Below are 19,445 nucleotides of genomic sequence, written 5' to 3'. Positions count from 1 at the left end.
CAGCCTGCCCTGGCCCTAGGTGCTGTACAAATGAGTAAACTCATTGTCTCAACACAGCAAAACCTGTCCCTGCCGGATTAGAGACGTAAACTCCCATTTAATTGGTTAACTGGTTAAACACATAGTTCAACTGGTCAACCGATTAGAGGAGAGATAGGCAGAGGGGAGGGCGGTCCACCCATTAACTGGCAAGCCTCGATTATTAAGGGTAAGAGATACGATTATTAAGGGTAAGAGATACGGATTAAACATTCACATCCCTATGCCAGATCCTCTAGGTCAGGTCAGACCAAAATAATTTGTAGTGCTATCGTAGACTGGGTCAGGCTTCCTTAAAGTCAAATACTTTTCAGTAGGTGGCTACTGAGCATGCTCAGACTAGCAGTGGTCCAAAAATGGCGGGAAAAAAAAATCTTGAAAATTATCCAAGTCTTTTCCTGTTTTTTTGGGGGGAGGGGGGGAGAGAATTTGACATTTTTTTAAAAAATTGCCCTGTTCTACTTATAACTAGCTATTTTCCCCTTCAGACTAAGCAATTCAGTAATCCACAATGAGGATTTTCAATGCCAAGTTTCCAACGTCAGCCATCAAAGAAAAGTGTAGTTAATATTGGTGTCGCAGCTCTGAATGTATAGAGAGCTTGTGACAAGCCAGACAAAACCCCCCCACATCCCTGGAATTTGTGATCAAGGAAACAAACCACTGATTCGGCACTTTATTTTAGTTCATCCAACCCCCAGATAAATCCTGTCCACCATTTCTCAGAAAATTGGATCAGGTCCTTGTCACAGATGCTTTTTTTAAAAAAATTGCATAATATTTATGCTTTTTTAAAGCAAGATGTTCTGTTTGCCCTTTGCTTCCAGTGAACACCACCCTCAAGTCCTATCTTCTTACAACTCTCTCTCCATCTGAGGAAATCTAGAGTATATATACCTCCTCATTTCCCAGCATGCCTTGCCCCAGCCTGGGACTACAATATGGCCACCAGAAAGGACTACATTTCCCAGCAACCCTATTCCCCTGGTTCTTAAAGGGCCCAGCTGGGCTTGGGTTGTACTTCCATAATGCTGAAGTGTGTAGCCATCAAACTAAATTCAGCAGCATGGTTTCTTTTCAGACAAATCCAACGGCTTCCCTGACACCACTCCTTTCCCTTCAGCGGCTGAATTTCCTGTCTCACAGGAGAGAATCGTCTCCTTTGAAATGGCTGGGGAATTTTAAGTTGAATAGAGCTTTTTTGTTGTTGTTGTTAGGAAGGAAGTGGGGGCTTTGGGGAAGGTGGAAATGGGGGTATATTTCTCAAATCATGACTTAGTAACTTAAAACGAAAGCTGTTTTTCAGTGTTCAATGGAAGCATTTCTTTTAACAAGAATGACTTTTTGACCAAAATGAACATTTTTGTAGAAGATTAGTTGCCGTTGAAAATTTTCACTTTTTAAATGAAAAAAAGTCACACGGTGGGGTGGGGTTTTTTGGATGAATTTTGTCTTTTTTTTTTTTTCATTTCCCCTTCCTTTCTCCTCTTTTCCTTTCTCCTTTTTTAGTACAAAGCAGGGAGAGGAAGAGGAAGAGGGCCTGCTTTTCCCTCGAGCAGGCGTTGGTGTATTTTCCCCTAAAATTACAAACAAAATGCAACTTTTTCCCTCTTTCATTTGAAAACTTTCATCCTGCTACTCCCATCTCCCTTCCTCCTCCCATCTCTTTTCCGGGGGTGGGACAGAACGAATGAAAAATGTCACATGAAGTGAAAAATGTTCCTGCAATTTGAAAATGTGAAGGGAAACGGCCTAGTTTAATTTTCAGCCCGCTTGGCTTAATAGTTACTTCTCGGAGGTATGTTCTAGAACCAGGCCCCCTGGTTTGGGCTCAAACTTTTGTGGTTGAGAGAGAGAGAGACAGACAGACAGACAGACAGACACCCACACGCCCTTGAGCCACACACACCCTTGAGCCTCAGTCTTCGGAAAGTATCAGACGGGTAGCCATGATAGTGTGAATCTGCAAAAACAACAAGAAGTCCTGTGGCACCTTATAGACTAACAAATTTATTGGAGCATAAGCTTTTGTGGGCAAAGACCCACTTTGTCAGATGCATCTGATGAAATGGATCTTTGCCCACGAAAGCTTATGCTCCAATAAATCTAGCCTATAAATAGGGTTGCCAGGTGTCCGGTTTTGAACCGGACAGTCCAGTATTTGAGCTTTCTGTTTGGGAAACAAAATGAGAAAATAGAACTGTCTGGTATTTTTGTGGAAACCACGTGGCAACCCTACCTATAAGGTGCCACCAGCAGCGGATATCGGACGGATATACTTCCTGTTGGCTGTGGCCGTGGCGCATGCGTGAAATTGTGCTGGCCCGGGTCCCACGCTTCAATAGGCCCCGTGCCCTGGGCCCCGCAAAACTCTCATCCACCCCTGGGTGCCACAGGACTTCTTGTAGTCTTAGGAAAGGCATCAAGATGGCATCTCAGTAGTATTACTGATTCCTCTTTCCAGTTTCTGTGTCTCCTGGGGTTTGTCTTCGTGCAGTCATTGCGCTAATTTAACTTAAATTGGTTGAAAAACCGATGTAGTTTAAAGTGGTCCAAAACCCTGTGTGGACACTCTGCTTAACTTGCACCTGCACATTTACCTGTGCAAGCTGATCTAACTGATCTGATTTAAGAGTGTCCACACACACAGAGTTGTACCAGATTGACCAAGGAACGATACAATCACAGCTGCACTTCGGTTGATGCAATGCCACGAGTAGGCTAGAAATACCCCCCTCCACTCTCCCAGCTCTCGTGAGCACTTTGCTCCATCTTTCCCCCGTACATAACTCTTGAGGGTCTCTCAATCCACATCAATGGTCTAGAAAATGTTTTGCGTTTCCCCAGGCCCTGGAGTTTGCCATTCTAGTCACCCAGGCTGTGAATTGTGGAGCTATTTTCAGACAGACCAGTCCTCCCTACATTTGGGGTGCTAGGTACCCCCAAGGCAGCTGCGTTTGTGGGATCCCAGGGCTGGTGGCAGCTGGGAACTCACATGAACCCGCTCCTCCGTTCCCTCCCCCCACCTCCAAATAGGGAACCATAAACCAGAAGCCCGGCCCTGCACCAGCGAATTTCACACGGGCCATCGAACAGCCATGAGGTGGTACCAACTTTTGGCCCTTTCTGTCCTGCGCTGGGTTTCAAACTGGCAGCCCAGGCGATAGCAGAGCTGTCTCCTGCTCCCGGTGCCTTTAAGCCACCCTGCCCCTTTTCCGACATGGGGTTAGAATCTGCATGCTCGCTGTAGCTGGGGCTGCAGTTCCTGGCTTCGGCAGAAAGAGCCTTTCAGTGTGTGGCAAGTTGCCAGCAAATTAGAACTGGCCAATAATGCAAAGTGGGCACCCTGTAGAAACCCATCTATCTTCCCTCCTATTACTTACCGTTAAATTGGCCTTGTCCACAGACACTTGGGATATTGACTTTGGCAGTAACTGTACGTGAGATTATTAGATAGAGCAGTGTTTCTCAACCTTTTTTTATAAAGGAACCCTTAAACAAATTGTAAGTACCCCCAGTACCTACAGTTTTCAGACACACAATTTTTTTCTCTACCATTGCAACACATTTGTTTAAACAACTTAATCATAGCCCGGCGGACTATGACATTTTTGGGTGTAAAAAGTACAGATATAAAACTCTGTAAAACTTAAAACAAAAATTCAGTTTTCTCCACATTTCAATTGTGTTGACGTACCCCCCAGACTTCTCTCGAGTACCCTTCAGGGTACTCACACGACTAGTTGAGAAACACTGAGATAGAGTTCCTCTCTGGGCAAGTGCAGGATACAATTTCCTGTTAGAGGCAGCATGGGGTTCCTTGTGCTTTTGGAGCATCTTGTATTGGCCACAGTCAGGGACTAGACACTAAGTCAGATGGATTATGGGACTGGGGTAGCAATTCTGATGAGCTACGTTGATGTTAATATTGCATCTTTCATCCCAGGATCCCTACCTGCTTCACAAAGCCTAATGCATTTAGTCTTGCAACCATCTGTCAGGTTAGGAAATAGTTTGTATCCCCATTTTACAGATGGGGAAAACTGAGGCCGGTGATATGATGACCTAACAGAGCTGGGACTGGAACCCAGATCACTCTTTGTCTTCTGGCTGCCCGAGGGCACCTTTTCTTCTGAACTTATCTCAAGAATGGGTAAGGGAAAAACAGGAAGTAATTTAGGTTGTGCCTTTTCCTAAGGGATCTAAAGGACACTGCAGTTTGGATGCCTGAATCTCTTTGTTCCTTTGGAAACAATCTGGGATCAGTCTACCTTGCAAGGGTAGACTGAGCCAGCAAAGTCACTGTGAAAAGCATACACCCCAAGACACCTAGTTTAAGGTGACCTGAGCCCAGTTATAGACAGAGCTGGGTCGAAGGAAGAATTCCTCCACTGACCTAGCTGCCATCTCTTTTGGAAGTGGCATGGTAGCATTTCCAGTGGAGACGTACCCAGAGCCTTGTTCTATTGACCACCAGCTGCGATTCTCTCTCGCCGCAGATCAGCAATCGCTAATCCAAGCACGGGTGCCAGATGCCACGTGCCCGTCCTTTGCCAAGCGGAGGGATGGGAAAAAATGAGTGCGCTGCTGCTTGCTTGCCTGTCAGCAATAATTACAGGCTTGGGCCAGTAGAAATGTGCATGTGTGTGACACACACACACACACAGATATGTGCATGTCTGTGTCACACACACACCCCTGCAGCGCCAGATCTCTTCAGCAGGGGTTTGTCTTTGTACCAGTGATGTGCCAAGGACTTAGTTCTATTTTCTTTTTGTGTTTCTCTAGCCTGGCGCTCACTGGTCTGGCCACATCCGTGGTCCGGCAGGATTTGGTTCAGCCGCTGGCCCACTTAGCAAGGGCTGTGGCCAGGTTTCCTACAATCTGATAAAGTTTGTTTGCAGCCCCCAGTCCTGGCTCTTTGAGTTCTGCGCTGCTATTTAGCTCTAATCTACCCCTCAATGCCTTCCCAGAGCCCGGCGAGCAGTGGCCATGTTGGTGATGCTGCTAGACGATATTGACCTCCAGAGAGGTTCAACCTGTACTTACATCTGAATAGAGCCACTAGCTTTCCTCCTTGGGTTAGCTCCCTCAGCCTCCTCTTTCTTGTACCCCTGCCCGCACTGCTCCGTCAGCCCCCTCTGTTCCGGTTTCCCAGTTATATGCTGGGATGTAGCGTCAGGACCTTGCTGGTTGCTGTGCTTGGGCTGTGGGCGACCCCTACTGGCCTCTGTCTGTGAGTGCTGCCCAGCTGGGGGAGAGGGGGGGCGCCTGGAGGGCCCCCCGACAGTGACCGAACCGGTTCTACCGGTTAAGGGAAGGGATGGAACAAAGGAAGGTTGTGTTGGGGGAAGGCTGGAATCATGAAGGAGACCGACTAAGGAGGGGGGCTGGGAGTCTAGGGGCTCAGGCGCCCCATCTCAAGGGGGCTGAGGCATCCTGGCCCAGACTCCTGTAGCCACGTCACGTCTAGGCTGGGCTGTATCCTGGCAAAGCAATAAACCCTCAGTTCTACTGGCTGGCGGGGCCTGTTCTTGCTGCTACGGGGGTGCAGGACCAGAGGGACCCCCGACTCGCCGTCACACATGCGCACTCACCCAGCCCGTTACAAGGGTTTGCCGCCTTGGCTCCAGTGGCCACACAGAGGCGCTTAGAGCGGGCGGGTTTGCAAAGGGATCCTACAGGGCCTACTGACTCTGTGGGTTTCCGGGGCTGGAACACCCGCGGGGAAAAATTGGTGGGTGCGGCGCAGCTACCAACAAGCAGGCTTCCCCTCTGCCTCCCTCCCACCTGCACCTCTCGCCCACCAATTCCTCCTCTGTCCCCCCAGCGCTCCTGGAATGCTGCGAACAGCTGATTTGGGGCCCTCGGGAACCTCCAGGAGCACCACATGGGACAGACGGTCGCACCTGTTATGCCCAAAGCTGCTTCCTGGGGGCAGTGGAACAGCTGATCAGCTTACAGGGGGAGAAGATGGTTGACATGGGAGTCGAAGTCTAAGGGGATGATAACGGGGGGCAGGGCTCCAGGGCCAGACGTTTGAAGGCGTTTGGAGCTGGATTTGAAATGCCGTCGCGGACCCTCAAGGCCAGTTTCTCACCAGGCTCTCTAGGTGCCTCAACACAAGCCAGGAAATCAGCCCCTGGCATCTCCCCTGTTTCGGTTTTAAGAGCTCAGCACCCAAGCAGCTGCTCTCTCTCAAGGCCCAGCAGGTGCCCAGGTGGACACCGAGTTCTCTTTGCACGCTGGCCCCATGGCTGGCGGAGCCGAGTTTGCGCCCCCAGGGCAAAGACGAGAGCCGGGAGCGAGTTCATAATTGCTCTGGGGCCAGCGCCCCTCCAAAGCGCTCTGAGCCCGTTCCGGAGCCGCGTCGTGGCGCGTTGCTTGGCTGTCTTACGGACGCAGCGTAGCCCTCCCGAAGGCACGGCCTCCATCTAGAGAGCTAGATTGGCCGAGCGAGGTTAACGAGTCTGTTGTGGCCTCCACACTTACAGAGGGGACATGTGCAGGCTGGAGACACCTGCTTATGCAGCTAGAAGTCCTGAGATAGGCACTGACATCCCATTTTGATGGGGCGGGGAGGCTCGACCCCCGATCCAGGCCCCGATCCTCTCCTTGCGTACCCCCACCCCGCCCTGCCTGTTCCCTGCCTTCTCCGCTGAGCGTGCCCTGTCCCCTGTGCCTCCCCATCCGTCCCGGAGCTAGATCGCTGTGATCAGCTGTTCGCAGCACCCCGGAAGTGCTGGCAGGGAGGGAGAGAGGAGGCAAGTGGGAGGGGTGCGGCGGGGGAAAAGCCTTAGCTGCCGGTGACTCACTTTCCCCCATGGTGCTCCAGCCCCGGAACGCCCGCAGCATCGGCGCCGGTGGGTCCTGGCTTCGAACCCCAGTCAAGGAGTGCAGTTTCAGTGGTCGGCCGTGTCCCGAGTGCAAGTGTCTAGTGCGGACAAGGCCTGGGCCGTACCTCCCTCCTGCCCTCTCCGAGAGGCCAGAGGGACGCCGCGGCCGAACCTCTCCTGCGGCAGGCGCTCGTCTGAGGTCTGGCACATGCCTGGCTTTCTGCTACAGCTGGCGTCTCCCTGAGCTCTGCCAAGTCTTTGTGGCTTGCCACAGGTCCACCCCCTTTGGTTCAGTTACACGCCGGCTGTCTGCCAGCACCAGGCTCCCTTCCCTGCCGCCCCAAGCCCTCCTCGCCGGGAGCAGCGCCCTGGGGAAATGCCCAGGGCTTTTGACATTCTCCTCCTTTCGATCGCGCGTTAGCACCCGGCCGCCCCACCCTGCCTCCCGTGCCTTTGGCAGACACGAGGCCGCTCGTTGCTGACACTTCGAGCATTTTTCTTCAGTAGATCACAGAGCAGGTTGGTATCGTCCGCCCTGTTTCTGCAGGTGGGGAAACTGAGGCACACGGCAGGGGAAGTGGCTTGCGCAGGGTCCCCCAGCAGGAGCTAGAAACAGAGCCTGGATCTGGGTCCCAGCCCCATGCTCTCTCCCAGCAGCAGTCTTGTTGTGAACTCTTCCCCCACCGCTTTTAGAAGCACTTTGGGAAGGGGCGGCCGTTACTGTGCTACGGGGGCCTGCAGCCTTTTCCCATTTCTGGACCCCGAAAAAAGGCCGGCTGCTGGCACGGTCCCCTTCGGAAATCGGAATCTGCGGCCCCCGAGTATCCACGGACCACTGTGGAAAACCACGGTCCTTTTGTGGCCCCCTTAGACACAGTCTGCGGCCGTCCCGAGGGGCTGTGGGCCACTGGTTGAAAACCCCTTTCTATTTGAGTTTGTCTGTCTGCGAGCGAGTCCGTCTGTCTGCCCAAGAACTTGTAATCGGTAAGAGCTAGTGCCCCCAGGTTCGTGGGCAGCGTCCTCTTACCATACCTGACAGCAGGCGTGTCAAACTGGCGTTTGGGGAGCTGCATGCGGCCCTATTGAAATTTTTCACAGCCAGCCGGGCCACTCTGCGCCCGCGCTCACGGCTCAGGCGGCAACATCGACTCCGGGACCCAGATATTAGGTTGGGGGCAGCTGGAGGAGCCTGACTATGGGGGAGGAGGGAAGCATTAGATTGGGGGGGACCTGGCTCTGGGGGAATGGAGGGGGATTGGGTTGCAGTGGGGGTATGGGAGTGCCTGGCACTGGGAGAAAGGAAGGGGTTATTTTGTTAATATTTTGTGTTTTAGTTATTTATTCCCAAATAAAATCACAAAATGTATATTAATTATATCAATAAATATGTCAATTTTTTGCAATTGCATGAATAATTCTATCTTTATGCTCAGGGCTTGACAAACGGTGGCGAAAGCCTCTCGTTAGGCCCGCATTGCGCATGCACGCGCCGCCGGTGAACGGGGCGCTGGGCTGAAATCTACTTGCCACGGATGAGTAGATCAGTAGTTTGTCGAGCTCTGTTTATGCAAAATCTCAAACTTACGAAGTGTCTGAAATTTTCACAGAAGCCTGTTCCATTTGATTAACCATGGTCTATGCTTGTTTTTATTTCAACAAAAGAAGTTATGTATCATACACACAATTTAAAAGACCCTTAAATTTATATTTAAATTACAAATTACGTAAAATTAATTTAAAAATTATTTAATATGAACAAATAATAATTTTACACCTCAAATTATTGTAATATTATAAAATATACCTCCCCCCCCTCGATGCATAGGACATAAAACGATACAGAAAAGAGACAGAACCACCAGGCAGGCGAAAGGGGCCGGCTGGGGGGTATTCTGCCCCCTCCCCGCCCTGTGAGAGCGTGCTCAGACCTGCCTCCAGGCCCCCGACACAGCCCCCTGACACCAATACCAGTTCTCTAGCTCTGGACGATGTCTCCTAAGTCGACTCCACCCCAGTCACCGGAAGGGGACGGCCTCTTGCCTAGACCATCAGCGTGGTGCAGGGGCAGCCTGCCGGTGGCCGGCGCAGGAACCTTATTGGCACCGGTGGGGTGTGCTGGTCACGGCCATGCCCCCTTCATACCGAGCTCCATGTGGCACTTTCGGAGGCGCCCTTATCGACTAATCGAATAGTGGTTGCAAATTACACCGACTATTCGATTAGCCAATTAATCGAAATTTTACATCCCTAATTTCAACACGTGTGCACCATTTCTATCTGTGATCATCAAACTTCACCAATAAAGCAAGAAAAATGGTGTTTGAGAACTTGGCATTTGCTGTGTGTGTTTGATATGTGATGCGAACAGTGGTTGTAGAACACTAGCTTTCTGAATCCCAGTGCCAACTATCGTTAAATCACAATTATCTGGTCCCCCACCCTCCCACAAGCCCTGGCTACCCCATAATTTCCAACAGCTGTGAACGTTTAAATAAATACAAATATACAATGTTTAAACCCAGAACTTTGCCCAGCTCTGAAAAGTAAATTGATAAAAATTGGAGAAAAAAGCTTAACATTAAAAATCAATACTATTGGTCAAAATTTTGTATATATATAAAAAATTCTGCCTAGCCTCATTATATTGTCAACATAAGCCTTATTTTCACCCCGACTCTCTTTTGTTTATTCCCTAAAGTCTCAAATTGAGGGGTTCTGCCACATACCAGTACAACATCTGCTGTTCACGTCACTGCTTTGTGCCTCAGTTTCCCCTTGGTAAAGCAGGGATAGCAATACGCATGTAAGCCGCTCTGAGACAGTGGAGGTGGGCACACTATCCGATAGTTACGTGCCCACTCATACTTGCTGCAAAAACTCTGCACTTGCAAAAACTTGGACCGAAGTGTCATTTCGTGGTTAGGGTGGAAAACCCGGAGTCCCGAGACGTGCGTTCCATTCCAGATGGCTTCCAGATTGCCGGGTGACCCCGGGCCAATCCTTTGAACTTTGCGTCTCTTCTCTTTCCTGTCTGTGACGCGAGGCCAATGAGGATATTTAACCTATGCCTTTGTCGATGGCTGAAAGATCCATAGATGAAAGGGGAGCAATCTGTGGCCAGTTGGAACGTAATGCCTTTTTTTTAACCGTGCTTTTCATTGTGGGGGGGTAGAAACAAGATCCTCTTTCTCCAAACCGCACAGGTCCTCTCCTTGGAGAATCTCTCTGATCTGGGAGCAGTACGGAGCCTTTGACACGCACTTGAGTGGTTCTGAGTCTGTCCAGTAGAGGGCACTGGGAAGAGGGTTGATAACTTTTTATTACAGTTCTCAAATGCAAAGCATAGTAATGAGCATTAAGTTCTCACTGGCCACAGATTTGGGAAACAGGTGGAACTAACCTCGAGCTTTCACTCCATGCCTGGATCTTTAAACAATCTCCAGGCTAGAAATGCCCTGCCTTGTCTCCCCTTGCCCCACCTCCGGAAATTTGCAGAGCACTGGTTCAGGGGTTAGGACACTAGTCTTTGCCCTGGGAAACCTGCGATCGAAACCCCTGCCCTGTGTGGCCTTGAGGAAATTGCTTGGCCAGATGGTGCCGCCGTTCTCTGTAAAATGAGGATACTGTCACCTCCCTAACTCCAATGGGTCAGTGAAGATGAGTATTTTAGAGCCCGGGAGGTGCTCTGTTGCTCTGAGAACAGGCCGTAGAAGGACCTAAGGTTGAAAAAAGTTTGCATCTGTGCTGATTAGGCCTCAAATGCAGGATTGTGTCCTGTTCTGGGCATCACATTTCCAGAGAGATGTGGAGAAACTGGAGAAGGTCCAGAGAAGAGCAACAAACACGATGAAAGGTCGAGAGAACATGAGCTGGGAGGGAAGACAAAGAATGGGGCTTGTTTAGTTTGGAAAGGAGAAGACTGAGAGGGGACAGGAGAGCAGTTTTCAAGTGTCTAAAAGGGTGTTACAAGGAGGCGGGAGAAGAATTGTTCCCCTTGGCCTCTGAGGACCGGACAAGAAGCAATGGGCTTAAACTGCAGCAAGGGAGGTTTAGGTTGGACATTAGGAAAAACTTCCTGCCTGTCAGGGGGTTAAACACTGGAATAAATTGCCCAGGGGGGTTGTGGAATCTCCATCGCTGGAGATATTGAAGAGCAGGTTGGACAGACGCCTGCCAGGGGTGGTGTAGAAGATGGTGCTTGGTCCTGCCGTGAGGACAGGGGACTGGACGCGATGACTCTCGAGGGCCTTTCCAGCTCTTGTGTTCTGGGATTTGGATTTCATGAACAGGTGGGAGTCAGTGAAGCCTCTTTCTGGAGGAGGACGCAGGCGGAGGGCGTTCAGAATGAGCTGCAATCTGCGGCTGGCATTTTATATTTAATACATGATGCAAAATCGGGACGATACAAGAGTGTTGATGAGCAGGGAGGCATTTCTGGGGTTGCTTGGTCCCCTCTCTCCCCCCAGAATATCCCCGCAGCTGTTTTTTTTTTTTTTTTTTTTTTTAAAGCAGCAGCTTATGACAGAGAGTCGAAGGGAGACACATTTTACCAGGTGGGTTTGCCGCTTGCAGCATAAGGAAGGATTGGAAGTGGGATCTTGCTGTCAGCATAAGACAGATCGCATTGACCGCACCCACGCTGCCCTGCCCTTAGTAGCCGATAGCGTCCCAGGAAACAGAGTGTGAGATGATTTTTTGTGTTACGGTGCTGCTTACTGGTTGCAGCCTCGGTCAGGGCCCTGGCATGCTTGGCGCCGTTCCAGACACACAGGGAGACACATCTCCCTGCCTCCAGCGAGATGAAATTGATCATGACACCTTGCGAGGGTCTCTCAGCCATGCAAAAAGGAAGAGGTTCCAGGAATCGCTGGCTTTGCCCCATCATGAATTGAATGCCGGGGAGCTGCCTTACTCGGAGGTTATTCATTTGGGGTAAAAGCCGGGCTCTCAGCAGAGGGCCGAATGAGCAGCATTGGAACCTCCGCTTCAGTGTTGCGGTGACTGGAGTCCCGCGGTTGGCATTTCCTGCAAGCAGATTCTATTGTGTGTTTCAAAAGAGAGAAAAAAAACCCAGGACTATATAGCACTTTAAAGACTAACAAGATGGTTTATTAGGTGATGAGCTTTCGTGGGCCAGACCCACTTCCTCAGATCAAATAGTGGAAGAAAATTGTCACAACCATAAAATTGTGACAATTTTCTTCCCCTATTTGATCTGCGGAAGTGGGTCTGGCCCACGAAAGCTCATCACCTAATAAACCATCTTGTTAGTCTTTAAAGTGCTACATAGGAGAGTGAGAGTGTGTTATTTATAAGCTTGTTTACTTGTTACTTCCCCCATAAGACAGAGCGTTGGAAAGGGACTGGATGTGCATAAGGACATAAGAATGGCTGTATTGGGTCAGACCAACGGTCCATCTAGCCCGATAGTGGCTAATACCAGGTGCCCCAGAGGGAGAGAACACAACAGGGAAGCCTCACGTGAAACCTCCCCTGTCACTCATTTCCAGACAGACAGGCTAGAGATGCCATTGATCAACCTAACCTCCATGAATCTATCTAGTTCTTTTTTTAACCCTGTTAAAAGTCCTAGCCTTCACCACATCCACTGGCAAGGAGTTCCACAGGTTGACTGTGCACTGAGTGAAGAAAAACTTCCTTTTGTTTGTTTTAAACCTGCTGCCTATCAATTTCACTTGGTGACCCCTAGTTCTTATATTGTGGGAATAAGTAAATAACTTTTCCTTATTCTCTTTTGCCACACCAGTCATGATTTTATAGACCTCTAGCATACCCCCCCCCCCTTAGTCTCCTCTTTTCTAAGCTGAAAAGTCCAAGTCTTTTTAATTTCTCTTCATGTGGGACCTGTTCTAAACCGCTCATCATTTTTGTTGCCCCTTTCTGAACCTTTTCCCATGCCAATAGATCTCTTTTGAGATGAGGTGACCACATCTGTTTGCAGTATTCAAGATGTGGGCGTACTATGGTTTTATACAGCAGGCAAGAAGATAATTTCTGTCTTATTCTCTATCCCTTTTGTAATGATCCCTGGCATCCAGTTTGCTTTTTTGACTGCCGCTGCACACTGTGTGGATGTTTTCAGAGAACTATCCACAAATAGCCGATGGCTATTTTTCCAGCGATGTGGCATGTAGGCCGGTGTTGGGGGAGGTGTTGGAAGGTTTAGACTTGAAGATAACTTGGAAGCTGCAGCTGTCTTAGGCCTAGTCAATGCTACCCGCTTTCCCATCGATCTAAGATACTCAGCTTCAGCTACACACATTCTTGGACCTACTTATTGTGGTGCCGTCCATACCGTAAAGTCGGCAGCGGATGCTGTCCCGTCAACCCCACCTGCTCATCTCGTCCTGGTGGAGAACCGGAGTTGATGGGAGAGCACTCAGCAGTTGATTTATTGCATCTAAGCAGAAACGATCAATCGACTGCCAGCGGATTGATTGGAATTCAATGGAAAATGCATAAAAACAGCATTTTCACATTGGTTATGTTAGTTAAATCATCTTTAATGTGCTAGAGAATGTTTTGTATTTAGATGATTTGTATTTAGAACGAATTGGTATAGGAAACAAAGGGAACTGTAAGTGGTGAATTTTGAACTGACTGGCCTGGTCATCGTGTCCTTCAAGGTTTTAGAACTAGTAGATGTTATCCTCGCGCACCCTCATGTTTATTCATAGATTGCAAAAGAGAAACAAGCTTTCCTGCTTTTCAACTTCCAACTGGTGTCTTCACTTTGAATGAACTTAGTCCATTGAGCTGGAGAAGCTCATGAACAGAAATGAAGAAAATATTCTCTCTGCATTGATGAGAAACAGCGGTTAAAGTTAAACAGTTAACCGCTTAAATGAAATGTTTAACGGGTTAATTGTGACCTGGTGGAGCGGGCTGCCTGGCCTGGGTCCTGCTTGTCCCCGCTGGGGCTGTGGGGCTGGAGTTACCTCTGCCGCAGCGAGCTGGGGTACCACCTGCCCCTACCTGGGCCATGGGGCTGGGACCTGGGCCATGGGGCTGCTGTATGGCTGACCCAGGGCCCCACCACCCGGCCCAAAGTTAACCTAAGGCTTACTGGGTAACCGGTTAATTGCTTACATTCCTACTCGGCACCTGCAGGAGACGTTACTGCTGTCCAAAGCTGGTTTAACGCTTCAGCAAACTCTGGTTCCAGGTGCTAAAGCTTTGACTTCTATAAGCTCAGTGGTTTGGCTTTAAAATACCAGCAGTAACATGCATTACTGGAAGATTATTTTCTGTTCATGTAAATGACTCTACTAAATGATAGCGCCGTTAGATTTTAGGCTCTCATAAGTCCACAGTGGATTTTAAATAGGGTTTATTTTACAAAGAAAACGTATGTAGTTAATTTTGTATCTACATTTTAAATTTAAATCCAGCGATGATTCTTTTTTCTGTTCTGCAGGACGGTGTGCAAAGCTCTCCAGCAGGTTTTTGGAATGTTTTCATACTTAGCCCGTTTATTCGGTACAGCTCAGGTCCTTCAGGAGGAGCTCAGGGCAGGGGGCTGAGGAAGGAGGGGGCAGGAGTCAGAGTTGGGGGGTGAGGAGGGGTTCTGCTTTGGGGACTGTGTGTGTGTTGGGAGGTGGGTGGGGTTTGGGGGGGCTCGTCCCCTTTCTGTCCCTGTCAGGGAGCAAGAACAAAGTGCACAGCTCGTCTGGCCCCTGCGCTCCCCAGCCGGCGTGGGGAATGCAGCAAACCGGGCACTTTCTCCTCACTCCCGTATGAAAGGGAGCTGCCAGCAACATCCCTATATGAACCTGGGGGGTGGGAAGCTCTGGGCTGGGGCAGTCCCAGATCAGAGGGTGGGGGGGCTTCCCCAGCCAGCCCCTTTCACCTGCCTGGTGAGTCTGTCTCCTTTCTGTGTGGTTTGATGAGAAGCGATCCCATTCCAGGCTCATCCCATTGGCCTGGCACAACCAGCCCTTTACGTTGCCCTGCGTTCTCAGGGGAAGCTGCCTAGCGAATGGGTGGCCTCGTTCAGGAGGAGTTCTTGAGCAGACAGACACACGCTCTCCATTTGATAGCAGAACGAGCCAACCCGCTGGAACCGGTTCCCTTTCCTCTCTCCCCGTCTGAGCGCTGTTGGTCGACGCGCTCTCGGGGGGAGAACTTAGCTACCGTTCTGCTCGCAAGTCGCCCGGCGTTTCCGACATCGAAGGAAAATAAAATGAAAACACGGAGGGCATCCTTAACCCTTCCCTTCCCGTGCTAGTCAGCAAATCACCTGTTCAGGAGCACGTGGACCTCCGTGGACAAAGCGCGTCGCGTGCTTCCATGCCCCCGCCCCGTCGGCGCCGCGTCGGAGCACAACACACAGGGCGAGACAGAAGTGCCGTTCCCCCCGTTTACAGCCGGGGAGGCGAGGCTGGGGTGTGACCCTCCAGAGCCCGCTGCTCTCTAGCTGTGTGCCTGGACCCGCTGCTGTGCAGTAGAGGTTCCCTGCAGAGTCCGGCAGGTCTGTGGCTGCCCGTTCCATCGCCGTGGAGGTGGACACACATTTTCTATCTAGAACAGGGATGTGAATGGTTCACTGGTAAGCCTCACCCTTAATGGCAGGGGCTGGAGCAGCACCCTTGTCCGTGGCAGGGAGACTGCTCCAGCCTGGGCCCCGGCCCACCCCCCTATTGAATCGGTTAACCCGGTCAACATCATGTTTAACCAGTTCACCTGTTAAATGGGATTTGACCCTCGTCACCTAGCGCCCTGCAAATGTAGGGCTATCCCCTTTGTATCCGCCTCTGCGGGTGTGGCTACCCGCAGGGCGCTTTTGCAGACGCGGATGCCAATTTTGTACCCGGGCGGGGCTCTACCCCTGACATGCTTTGGTCTTTGTCCATTTCAAAAGGCAGTCGAAAGAACAGTCAGAAATGTGTAGCATGTGGGCAGCCGCGTGGCTTGGCTCCCCAGCTTACGGAGCACTTGCTGCCCATCTAGTGCCTTAAGTGACTTGCCCAAGGTCAGACAGGAAGTCTGTAGCAGAGCAAGTTGTTGGCTAGTGCCATAACCAATGAAGCATACTTCCTTGTGTTGGAACACGCCGTGCCATCCTATCCAAGCCTAAATTTAAGCAAAAATGTTAAGGGGAGGGGAACACCCCCCACCCCCTCCCGTTCGTAAACATATGACTCTACGTAACAATCTATGCAACAGCAGGCTCGGCTGCTCTGCTCCCTTCTGAGACCTAAACGTCAGGAAACGCACTGAGCCCCTGCATGCGGGGCTCCCCTCAGCTGTTTGGAGCAGCTGTTGTGACGGGTACGGCGTCCAAGTGAGAGGCAGGGAAGTAAATTTGGCTCTGAAATAAAAAGATTCTTTTCTATTTTGGGAACTTGACGTTGGGAGGAGCCAAGATGTGACCGGAGAAGGGGCCTGTCCTCACACTGAATGTGGGATTTTAAATTAAAAAAATTTTTTTTCTCTTCTACACAAATTCTTATGGTGCAATTGTGCTCCTGGGATCAGCCGGGGGTGGATGAAATTTTAGTTTTCTGTAGAGAGGGGCTCCGGCCGGAGGGCTGGGAACTGAGGTCTGGAATCCCAGCAACACAAGCTTTGAGGGATGAGGAGCAGTAGGTTTCATCTGGGGCCTGTCCCTCATGTCTTTTTAAGATTTTCTATAACATGTCTATTGATGGATCCTTTTTCTGCAAATTATACCTTGGATTTTTAAAAAAGCGTTTAACTGAAAACCAGGATTTCAGCGGGAATAGTCTGAAAATGCAGAAGTGTTCAATAAGTATTTCTCTTCCCTCTTTGCATCATGCGACTTTTTCCACATTTATAGCCTGGGATGATGAAATACTTTCCACCAATAACTCCGGAGGTGGTTAAAGAGCAATTGCTAAAGTCAGACATCTTTCAATCAGCCAGTTCGGGTAAGCTGATGCAAAGTGCTTTAAAAGAGTTGGCTGAGGCACTTTCTAGACTATTAGTTGATTTTTCAATAAGTCTTAGAACCATGGGACTTTCCAGAGGACTTGGAGAGAGAGAATATTGTGCTACTTGTTAAAAATAGTAATGGGATGACATGGGTAATTTTAGCCCTTTCAGCTTGACAGTTATTTTAGGAAAAATGATGGACTGGATGATACTGGAATTAATTAATAAAGAATGAATGGAGAGAAATATGTTGATTGGCATTAACTTATAGGTTTATGGAAAACAGACCTTGTCAGACCCACATAATGTGTCTAGACTGCAGTTATATCAGAAAAAAGATACGCAAATTGCAAACAGCAATTTGTGTATCTTTTTCCACTTTTTTTTTCGGGAGAGGCTTTTCCGAAATTTGGACCGTCTACACAGGGCCAAATTTCGGAAAAAACTCCTCTTTCGGAACCTCTTTTATTCCTCTCATGGGGAGGAAGACAGGGATGCTGAAAGAACACACGTGCTTTTTGGGAAACTGTTCCAAAAAAAGGACGCATTACTTGGACGCAACGGAGCTTTTATCCCAGAAAAATTCTGCAGTTTATACATAGCCAGAGACCAGATTACAAGTTTGCTTGATAAAGTAGTAGTGTTAGTATAATAAACTATGGGAAGGCATTACACTTGATCCATAACATCAGAACGGCCGTATGGGGTCAGACCAAAGGTCCATATAGCCCAGTGTCCTGTCTGCCAACAGGGGCCAATGCCAGATGCCCAGGAGGGAATGAACAGAACAGGGAATCATCATGTGATCCTTCCCCTATCACCCATTTCCAGCCTCTGACAAACAGAGGCTAGGGACACCATTCCTACTCATCCTGGCTAATAGCCATTGATAGATCTAACCATTATGTAGTTCTTTTTTTGAACCCTGTTGAAGTCCTTGTCTTCACAACATCCTTTGGCAAGGAGTTCCACAGGTTGACTGTGCGCTGTGTGAAGAAAAACGTACGTTGGTTTGTTTTAAACTTGCTACCTATTAATGGTACTGTGACATTTTGATTCCAAAACCGGGATGATACGAAATTAACATGGCACCCATTGAAGGCGTTTTAAAAACTCTCTTAACTGATAGGTTTCAACATTTCATTGTACCTGTGGAATTATCGTCAAATGGTTGTGAGAAAGGTCTGACTAGATCAAACGATTGGAAAGTGAAGCTCGACAAATTTAGACCAGGAATAAGACAGACATTTCTGGCAGTGAGTGTAATTAACCATTGGCACGGTTACCAAGATCCTCCCTCAGGAGAAATTTTTAAAGCAAGACCAGCCATTTCCCAAAAAGATCTAGTTAGACAGGAATTCATTCAGGGGAGCACATGGGCTGCGGGAGGGAAGCGGTCAGAAGAGATGATCAAGTGTGGTCCCCTGCCCTTATAATCTACGAGCCTAAAATTGCAAAAGCATCGTCTGGTGCTCTTGTAAGCCACACACTTGACTCTGCCAGCTGGTGGTGGCAAGGCCGCTTACAGAGAGAATAACAAGTGTGCTCTACAGCTTCGCTAAGAACCAGCTGGGTTTTAGCCCGTGGTAGAAGCTCATGTTCTAAACTCCAGAGGTCGCAGGTTTGATTCCGCCTGCAGGTGACCGGGGTCTATCACAGATACTTTATGACTGGGACAGAAATGTCATAAAGAAACCCCTGCCCGCCCCCAGCACTGCTGTCCTGGTGGATGTTCTTGCCTGGTCTTGGCCTGGGACTTTCACCTCTCTACCGCACGGGGTCTCGGCCTGCCAAACGGGACTAAGTGAAGCTGCCTCCCTCACCAAAGACGATGTGGGTCTTGATGAACTGATGCTCATCGAGTGCTTTGGGGGCAAAACCCTGTTGCTGAGCGTTACTCAGCATGGCAGGGAAATCCTCGCTTCAGGCAACAACCGGAACTTGAAATGGATTTTCTTCCTCTTTCAGGAGCCGCAAAATTCAGATCAGAAATATCCCGCCCCAGCTACGATGGGAGGTAGGTGAAACAGCCGGGCAGCAGTGCCCCTGACCGATGACCGACAAACACCTAGTCTTTAGAGCCCTGCAGGTCTGCCTTCGAGTTATGGATCACGGGTGGGTGCTGTAATGGAGAGGCGGGAGTGCGTTTGCCTGCACTGTTGCTTTGAAAACCTTTTGGGCTACCCAGCCCTCTGGCCGCGTCACACTCCCGTGTGCCAAAAACTGCCCTCAGCTAGAGTCCCCAAGTCTGCTCCTTATGCAGAGAGGACTTCCCCTTCTGGAGACAACTTCCTCAGCCAGCCTCACCATCTGCTCTCCTTGAGTTCTGCCCTGCGCTGACGGCTGCTCTGGTTTGCAGCTCCCTTTGTAGGCCTTCCTGGCCCCTGATTGGCCAGTTCCTTTGCAGCCACTCTTGCCTGGTTGGAGGACCTCTCTATGGTTTCTCTGTCCCACTCTGGGGTAGGGTGTGGCCGGACCACCACATCACTGATGCAGATCCAAATTTTGTATCTACAGCCCTGCAGATATGCAGGTATCCGTGGACCGTGTTTGCAGATTGGATGTGGACACAAAATGTGTGGGCCCCGTTGATCTTGTTTTCGCTAGACTTTTGTATCTCCTGTTCCTTGGGTGGGAGTGAGTCTGATCTCTAGG

The 19,445-nt window shown here is 49.6% G+C and overlaps 1 protein-coding gene across 2 annotated transcripts in view; it reads left to right on the top strand.

Annotated features, from left to right (window-relative positions):
* IGF2BP1 (insulin like growth factor 2 mRNA binding protein 1) overlaps window positions 1–19,445 on the top strand; it is a 53,670-nt gene that overhangs the window by 10,101 nt on the left and 24,124 nt on the right. For both annotated transcript variants that reach the window (XM_075911557.2, XM_075911556.2), the window contains exon 3: window positions 18,759–18,807. In XM_075911557.2, the coding sequence (XP_075767672.1) occupies window positions 18,759–18,807 (49 nt within the window). The remainder of the gene's footprint in view (window positions 1–18,758; window positions 18,808–19,445) is intronic.

This window comes from Pelodiscus sinensis, chromosome 29 (assembly GCF_052426305.1).
Source record: "Pelodiscus sinensis isolate ZL-2025 chromosome 29, ASM5242630v1, whole genome shotgun sequence".
Lineage (NCBI taxonomy): Eukaryota > Metazoa > Chordata > Testudines > Trionychidae > Pelodiscus > Pelodiscus sinensis.
The sequence above is the reverse complement of the archived record's forward strand: the minus strand, read 5'-3'. Positions and strand labels throughout refer to the sequence as shown.